Source organism: Sinocyclocheilus grahami, unplaced genomic scaffold (genome assembly GCF_001515645.1).
Source record: "Sinocyclocheilus grahami isolate Dianchi unplaced genomic scaffold, SAMN03320097.WGS_v1.1 scaffold15.1, whole genome shotgun sequence".
Taxonomy (NCBI): domain Eukaryota; kingdom Metazoa; phylum Chordata; class Actinopteri; order Cypriniformes; family Cyprinidae; genus Sinocyclocheilus; species Sinocyclocheilus grahami.
In genome coordinates this window covers 3,963,402-3,972,728 of record NW_015505194.1, presented here as the reverse complement: position 1 = coordinate 3,972,728, position 9,327 = coordinate 3,963,402, and the positions used below count along the sequence as shown (strand labels likewise).

At 39.9% G+C, this 9,327-nt stretch overlaps 1 protein-coding gene across 2 annotated transcripts in view; it reads right to left on the bottom strand.

Annotated features, from left to right (window-relative positions):
* btbd7 (BTB (POZ) domain containing 7) overlaps window positions 1-9,327 on the bottom strand; it is a 75,717-nt gene that overhangs the window by 40,036 nt on the left and 26,354 nt on the right. For both annotated transcript variants that reach the window (XM_016294758.1, XM_016294767.1), the window contains exons 2-3: window positions 7,581-7,797; window positions 3,624-4,748 (exon numbers count right to left, since the gene is read on the bottom strand). In XM_016294758.1, coding sequence (XP_016150244.1) covers window positions 3,624-4,748; window positions 7,581-7,662 — 1,207 coding nt within the window. In that variant the 5' untranslated portion in view covers window positions 7,663-7,797. The remainder of the gene's footprint in view (window positions 1-3,623; window positions 4,749-7,580; window positions 7,798-9,327) is intronic.

Below are 9,327 nucleotides of genomic sequence, written 5' to 3'. Positions count from 1 at the left end.
CCCCACAAAAGGCTCTATGACCAAAGCATGGTAAAAAAAAAAAAAAAAAAAAAAATTCTGCCATATATGTCTATTCTAGAGATATTTTGTTACACCTTTACTTATTATTATTAGTAGTAGTAGTAAAATTTACATATGTGGTTTCAACAACCAGATGCATTTACACTTGTCAAGTTTTGTCTGGAATGCGGCCCAGACCACCTCTTGAAGTGGTTTGAGCGATCGGATTTATATCCGTCTCGAATGCGTTTCGGAGGGCATTAAACACCTGGTCTTTTCACGATCGGATAGCTATCAGATCAGAAAAAAGTGCATGAAGTGACCAGGTGTAAACAGGCCCATGTTACACAACATGCGTTCTCTTTCTCAACTATTTAACGTTCCAAAACTGACTGTGTTTAACTGGATACTCGCCAAGATGGGCATTTTGACATAATGTATTTGAACGTTTTGGCGCAGTTAGCCACTAATTTTGGTATTTGTGGCTCACAAGCTGTTTGAGACTGAGCGTGGCTTGTGCGCTCCACTAATATTGATCAGTTCTAGTGCGTGCGCTTTTGGTGTAAGTGCGAAACCTGCGGGAATGTCTAAAATAATGCGCAATACAAGCATTTAACCGGCGCGAATGAGACGTGTGTGTGTGTGTGTGAGAGAAGGGGTCGTCGGAGAGATGAGAGTGAGAATGCGCGGCTGACGTTATTGCCTGTGCCGCTGGTAACAAAACGGATCGGCTCGGCGGCTCGGAAAAGTTAGACTGATTGGTTGATCACCGATCCGGGCCGATCATGAGGAAAATCAGCTGATTCCGATCCCTGGATCCCTGGCCGTTGCATCGCTAGCTTGAACGTGCGTTGGAAGCTCTAGTCCCACAGAGTGCTCCAAAGATGTTTGTTACATTTACATTTGCAAGACGTCTCTCTCATCAGAATTTTGACCCATTTCCCAATATTAGAATTTACATTAAAATAGTTTAGTCATCAACGTTTTGCCACACCTGCCAATGACAAGTGATTGATTAGATGGTTTCCTTTTTCCTGGTCAATAAGTCTTTTATTTATTATTTATATTTGTTTAATTATATTTACTAATCTACTTTATTTATTTATTTAGTCTGTCAGGGAATAATATGAACTTAAAGTGAGGATGGACAAGGCAAGATAAGGTAAAGCTTGACCTCTCTGCACTGTAAAACTTCTTGATAGTACAAAAACAAATTACTGTTAAGACCAGAGAAGGGAGGTGACAGAACATAGCAGCACAAGGCCTATGTATTCTCTTCAAAAATGATTTATTTTGTCCCTCTTTATGACCAGGAAATGGCTAACTCAATTGAACATATTGGTTAAGAGTCACAGGGGACTGCATTTGGACTGTTTAGCACATTTGCTTAACTGCAAATGGACAAATTAACAGTGACTCCATGCTCTGGCTAAACAGTTGGTTTGCTTTGCACTAATGACTTTTTAATGAGGGCCGGACAGGATGCTAAAGAGCATATATCTGTGGTGCAGTCCTTGAATCTCCCGAGAGTGTACACCTCCCCACCCAACCCCCTGAGACGGCCTTTGATTTCAGGCCTCAGTGTCTCATTTTTGCACGGCCTGTTTTGGTGCAGTAGTGAGAGGGTACATACTGGGTTTTGAGAGCAAACCGGCTCTATCTCCTCTTCGCCACATCACAGAGCCCTAGCAGTGATGTTACATAATAATACTACGCATCCCATGCCTAAATGGATTACGCCAGAACCAAGTTTGCTTGGCTCATCAGATCTTACAAGACTTCATTAGACTTTGTTTGATTCATGCATTGACAATAATTAATTTTGCTCATGAAATTATACTTAATGCACTGCTGTAATTTGTATGCACAAGAATGTGCATTTTATTAGCAAGAAAACATTTTATTTGGGCCATGGCTGTCTAATTTTCTTTTAATGTATTATTTTTGTTTCTTCCAATTTTGCTAATAGGGCAGAATCTTTAAACTTCAAATATGTTCCCGTTGGCTGTGATTTTGTTGCTTCTCTCAGCATTCAGTGAGAACAGAAAAATTACTTGACACTCAAATGGTCGTGTCGCACCTGGTCAGGACATGGTGTGAGAGTGACAAGCATGAGTCAAGTTGTGATTGACAAGCAGCCTCTCCTGCTTTCAATCTCAGCAGTGTTGGTTGCTTGATACCAGTTGGGCTCATTAATGCAGCTCTAAAACCACGGGGATCATTCATCCCATTACCCTTCATCAGTGATTTCTGATACATCTGTCGAGGAGGTCTGCTCCAAACCTCAGAAATAATTTCAAAGTTTCTTCTCAAAGTATTGTATTTATAATCAGATCATGATTGGCTGGCCTTCTTAGTTTAGGTTTTGTGTTTTGTCTGACATTACTAATTTGGATTATGAGCAGCAGATGGCTGGTTAGTGTTTTATTAGGGCTGGGTAAAAAATCTCGATATCTCTGTATTAATCGATTCTCATTTTTACGGAACGATATCGATTCTTAAATCCCAAGAATCGATTAGTCTAGCCGGTTTTCAGTTGTTTCAACAACCAGATGCATTTACACTTGTCAAGTTTTGTCTGGAATGCGGCCCAGACCACCTCTTGAAGTGGTTTGAGCGATCGGATTTATATCCGTCTCGAATGCGTTTCGGAGGGCATTAAACACCTGGTCTTTTCACGATCGGATAGCTATCAGATCAGAAAAAAGTGCATGAAGTGACCAGGTGTAAACAGGCCCATGTTACACAACATGCGTTCTCTTTCTCAACTATTTAACGTTCCAAAACTGACTGTGTTTAACTGGATACTCGCCAAGATGGGCATTTTGACATAATTTTGTATGTATTTGAATATTTTAGCACAGTTAGCCACTCATTTTGGTATTTGTGGGTCACAAGCTGTTTGAGACTGAGTGTGGCTTGTGTGCGCTCCACTAATATTGATCAGTTCTGGAGCGCGCGCTTTTGGTGTAAGCGCGAAACCTTGCAGGAATGACTAAAATAATGCGCAATACAAGCATTTAACCGGAGCGAAAGAGACGTGTGTGAGAGAGAAGGGGTCGTCGGAGAGAAGAGAGCAAGAATGCGCGGCTGACGTTATTGCCTGTGCCGCTGGTAACAAAACGGATCGGCTCGGAAGCGGAAAGAAGTTAGACTGATTGGTTGATCACCGATCCGGGCCGATCATGAGGAAAATCAGCTGATTCCGATCCCTGGCCGATTGATTGGTGCATCTCTAGTTCAAAGGTTTCGGGTTGGTAAGGCTGCATTTATTTGATCAAAAACTAGGGATGCACTGAAATGAAAATTCTGGACTGAAACCGAAATTTCTGGATGCACTTGGCTGAAAACGGAAACTGAAAATGCTTTTTAATAATTCTGTATTATTTTATTAAATAATATGAGGTCATTTTGCAAGACCTTTCTATTTAACTCAATACATATAGGCACATATGGGATTCTCTCACAAACAATCCCAACATGAGGCGAATAAACTAAAGCAACCCCACTCTGTTCCTCCGGTCTTCCCTTGACAGCTTGTGAACTAATCAGGCAGTAAACAAAGCTGAGGGAGCGAAAGAGAACGACTAGAAAAAATGGATAAAAGAGATATCAAGACTTACCCTGAGCCAGCATGCTGAACTCCAAGAAGAGGGCGATGTGGTAGAGCTCCATGGCCTCTTCGGCTCGTCTCATGCACCCTCTTCCAGCCACCAGTGCCTGAACTTCACCCAGACTGCCTTCAGAAGGGCTCCCCCGCAGCACTAGCGAAAGGTCCACCGCATCGGTGTACATGCAGTGCAAGACCACACGGGCGTATTTCTTGGGAATGATGGATTCGTCGAGGATAATACGGGTAGGGGTTTGCAGAGTTCGCTCGGTGATCTCCTCCCCCGAGCGGATGCGTCGTTGCAGCAGGTTGCGGAAGAAGGGCGAGCGCGCTGAAAGCACGGCCTTGTGGGCCCTTAGCTCCTCATCAGGCGAGCTGTGGTTCACCCCTGCGTTTCCACCTCCCACGCCACTAGGAACAGGTCCACCTGCTCCGAAAGCATCAACCAGCTCAGAGTCCGAGGAGAAGCTAAGCAGCGAGTCAAAATACGGCATGTGCTCACAGATTTTTCGCATGTCGGCTTCTAAGGAGTTGGGCGTACCGAACTCCTCACTCAGTCTGACCAGCACATCCACATTCTGCAACCTCACGTCCTCCGAGCCCAGCTCACCTGTGTAGAGGTAATGCAGCAATGAGGAGAACATGGGGGCATCCATGCCTGCCGTCCCAACATCCAACAACACCTCTGCCCCGTAACCTGGCGATGACGAAAGCAGGGTTTTGAAGAATGGGCAGCGGGCAGCCAGAATGGCTCGGTGTGCTGGGAAGCAGGAATCCTGGAAGATCAGGTCCACATCAGTGCAGTACTTGTGCTGATAAAGGGTGGCTAAATCACGCTGCAGGGTGCGAGCCTCGGGGCGGGCTAGGCCTGCCTGCAGACTGAGATCTTTAAGGGCTGCCGTGCCCTCATACTCCTCCACCAGGGCATTGACGTCGCGCACGTCCCACCCCGAGAGGAGCTCACGCATCTGCCGCGCATGATCAGCAGACCGACTAGACTTGCGTCGCTTAATGAATCTCCTTTTGAGCGTGGCCAAACCGGAGCTCTTTTTCTTTTTGTCCTGAGGTTTTTCAGGGCCATGTTCTAGGCTGTAGAGCTTGGATTCACCGCCATAACCCTGTGGTGCATAGGAGGCGCCTGGTGACAGAAAAGAAACACGCTGTGTAAGAGTCTGGGAGCCTTCAAAGTTGTCAGCAGGAAAATATGCATTGTGATGTCTGCTGACATTATAATTAATTTTTATTCCAAATAAGTGCAACACCACAGGGCTTTGCTTTTTGCAAGTGCTTCAGAACAAATATGAAATACACTTTACTTTTAATGACATTGGACTGATGGTGTAAATTGAATGCAATGTGAGTACAACAATTACACAACTAAATTGAACTTGAGTTCACATAATTGTCTCTATAACAGTCCCAAAAAAAAACATTTATTGTATGGAGAAATTTAAGTGATGTGTGTGGACAAGACTTTACTTAATCTATAGAAATTAAAATATGAATCAGGGATGTTCATTTCGTTTATTTTTCCTAACCGACAACAGACACTCGTTAACCGATTGTTAACGTTAACCGACAAGACTATTTTAAATTAGAATTTAATTAAGTTAGAAAGGATAAGTGTCTGTGACCCGTTAAAAAATACAAACATTTGTTTCCCGGGGATTCATTTTACATGCGCAAAAAGCAGCAAACAACAGAACATGAGGATTCACATCATATCACATCACGCACCTGCAGCGCTTCTGCGAGCAGAGAAAAACATAATAAAGCTAGGCTATATATATATATAATGAATAAATAGGCCTATACGAGAAATATATTTTTACTTAAATAATAAATTAAGAAAATTAAAAGAAAAACTGTGCAACAAGTAGCGTAGTATGCAGAGTTTTGATTCATTTTTGTGCTGCGCAAAAGGAAACATACGGCAGAAAGCGGCATCCTGTTTTTCTTTAGGCTTATTTTACTAAAGCACAAAGATTTGTTTTTATTGGGAACGTACACAAATAAAGGCAAACATTTTACAATTTCGATTATCTTTAGGACTAAAAGGAGTAAAAAATTCTAGTGATTGCGCCGGCGCTGGTAAGCTTTGCTACCTTGACAATGCAGCCTGTTCATTATCATAATAAAATACAGTCAGTCAAACATATGGGGAAAAAAAACTATGCAGTAAAAAAAGTAAAATCTGTGCCGTTAAGTGTCATCACAGTACTGCCGTGATGTTATGCAAAACATTTGTTTTACATGAATATTGGAACGCCAGTGAAGTACATAATAAATAATAATTTATTTATTCAAATACAATCGCAAATACGGAAACATTTGATTTTGTGTGGAATGAGAGACCCAACGTCGGTTTCAGTTTCGTTTTAGCCTAAATGAATTTGTTTTGGCTTGTCGTTTATATTACTATAGCTTCTTATATTTTTAATTCTTGTTCTTTTCTAAATACTGTTTATTGAAAGGATTTGTTGTGGAGTGAGGAGAACTAAAATAGCCTAGATATGTTTACAGTGTTTGTTATAATGTTTGTAAACATTTCGCGTCGGCATTAGGCATTTCTGAATGAAATAAAAAACGCGACTTATACGCGACTTATGTTTTTTCCCCCCTAAAAAACTAATTTTTTATACGCATAGCGTATTTTAACCATGCAGCAAACCTTTTTAAATATTTTGATAAATTACTGAAAAAATTTATAATTAAATGACTTTTTAAACCATTTAACTGATTGTATTAATCGGTCAAAATTCTTACGGTCCGTTAAACGGTTAAAATGAACATCCCTAATATGAATTCAAAATATTTAATTCCCTTTTTTAAATATTCATATATTCTGATCATCCCTTGAAGGAGTACTGCAAATAAACATTCAACTTTCAAACAGTAAAGTATGCATCCCCAAACCATTTATTGTGCACTAAAACTGAACTAAACTTGAGTAGCTTAAATTGCATCTCTTCACATCAATTAGGCATAAAATAAGACTATGAGAAATAAAAAAATCATCCTCTAGAGAAATGTAGGTGGTATTTTGGAATTAGATGTTTTTAAGAGAGTAGAGTGACAATGCTTAAAATAATTGGAAATTAAAACAAATTCAAAAAGCTGGATTTTTTTAAACAGTGCATGCAAAACATCATTTCTTGACGTAGCATTGCATAAACAATTCCAATTTGAAAAAGGAAAGTATGTATCCTCAAACCACTTAATGTGCACTTTTAACTTTTCCCCCCTCTAAATCTCTAAATTTTCACCTGCCAAAAAAGGAAACTATGAAGTCATCTAATGTCCTCCCCAGCATGGCTAATATCTCCCTGACGACACTTTATGTCTCAATCCAATGTTCCATTTCTCATTGTAGGCCCAATGTCATGCATGGCTTAGCATTTTGAAAGCACCATTACTTTACTGATCTCAAAGACAGCAAAGTCATGAAAATATTCACATCAGAATATGCCGTTAAAGCCTCTGTGGGATACTGAAGGAAAAAAACTACGAAGCAACTGCTGACAGTTGTGATACAATTTCCAAGCCTTTAAATAAATGAATACAGACAAGATGTTACAGTGAAAGAATATGAAGACTGTCCCAGCTGGTGAAGTCAATAATTTAATGAGATTCTATTTCTCTGTGCTGTTGAACTGCCTCTGAACATGAATACTGTTCTTTGTTTTTGGTTTGTTTAGTTTTTTTATTTTTTTTAAGTATAACTATTTTATATTCTAGTCAAAGGGGAACTTCAGTCTTTGAGAGAGATTTCCTTTTCTTGTATTAAGAAAAAACATCATCATAATATTGGAATGTAGTCCAGAGAATTTGGGTCTGATATATGCCATCTGAAAGCGGAAAAATATGTAATAGCCATAACCGTCAGCACTTTTCTATTGTTATCGATCACAATAGTTGCTAAACTAGGAACAACAAATGTCTCTTTAATAGTATTGAAATGGGAGTTTACCTATGAAGGTCTGCTGGGTCTGTGGGTTACCCCCGAATCGAGGGGAGCACGAGTGAGGGTAGCTGGAGGCATTCACACCCATCCTCTCCCCCCTTCTTCCTCCTCTTAGTCACCCTGCTGGATCATTCCGTCCGAGCGCTGACGCACTGAGTAGCTCACGGCTCTGCTCAATCAGACCTATATGAATGTGGCGACACTGCAGCGATGTCCGTCATTCCTGGGAAAGAGAGAGAGGTGGGGGTAGAGAATACATTAAACGTCAACAAGATTGAACGTCATGGAATCTGGACAAACAAAAGATTAATATAATAATATACTATTACACTATATCTCAATATTATAATATTTACGAATATTATATAATTAGAATTATTTTATTATAATATTTATAATCAAATTAATACTACAATTATTGTAATCAATTCTAATTACCTAAAAAGAATCAACAATTATATATAAATTATTAATAAATACAAATCTTTTTTTTTTCTTCTTTTTTTTTAAGAAAAGCAATCAACTTTGTAAAATGGCATTGAATTGTTCTTGTTCTAATCTGAAAGGAAGGCAAACAAAACAAACAATACGAGCAAACCAAACAGACTACATAAGCAGAGCTTTGATGTTTACTTCTGCTCTTGAAGACCATTACAATACTGCTGGAGGATTCGGATTTATTCAAACCCTCCCACTGATGTCATGCTAATGCAATCTGACACAGAGGCACAACTGGCTACAGTACTTCACATCTCTTTTTAGTTCTCTGCAATCTCCAAATTTTGGCCTGTAACCTTGCTTTGGCCTTCAGTACTCAAGGCTACAACTTCACTCCATCGGCACAATACATAATTTCTAGAAATCCAGACATCTTCCTTTGAACTGACCTGGCAACAAATTGAATACTGTTAGTTCTTTGCCAAATATGAATTTTCTTGGGGAGGTGGAAGACTGGGTTTTGCTGCATCCAGTTGAAGAGCTATTGCTCCATCCAGATATTTATGTTTCATATTACATTCCAACCTTGCGCTGCTGGAAACTCGTCATACGGGGAGCCCATAACAGTTTGGGGAGACATAAATGCTTTACATCCCCCACTTGTGACACTGAGAGTGGGCTGAAAAGAGAATCATTTTTCCAGGCTGAGCCAAAGCCTAAGAACACCAGACAAAGCCATCTTTAGCTTTACATACACTGCTAAACCTCGATTAGACTTCCACTGCATGTGCGCTAAATCACAGATCCCTCGTCTGCTGGCTCAATACTGGACGGAGTTGTTTGTGAAATCCCCAGAGGTCAGAGCGATCAAGACTGCTTTCCTCTGACAGGGTGTGAACGAAGCTGTCTTCAGTGGAAATGTGTTCCAATGTGCATTCAACTGATGGAAATCCCGTTTCTATGAATGTTCAGTTGCACAGAGGCTACAGAAATTTTATTTGCTGTTTTGCTAAAATACAGCCACTTCATTAAGTGACCACTATCATTTTTTTTTACTTCAATATATTCTGACAGCTGCTTCAAAAACAGCTTAAATAAGTTAAGTTAATTAAAAAAGAATTTCTTAAATCAAATTGTTTTGGATATTAAAATATATTGTCAAATTTGTAAGAGTAATAAACATAAGCTTATTTCCAAGCTTATTTTCTTATTTCCTGCCTAAGTAGGCACCATCTTAAAGGGTTAGCTCACCCAAAAATGAAAATTAGCCCATAAATTACTCATCCTCAAGTAATCCTAGGTGTATATGACTTTG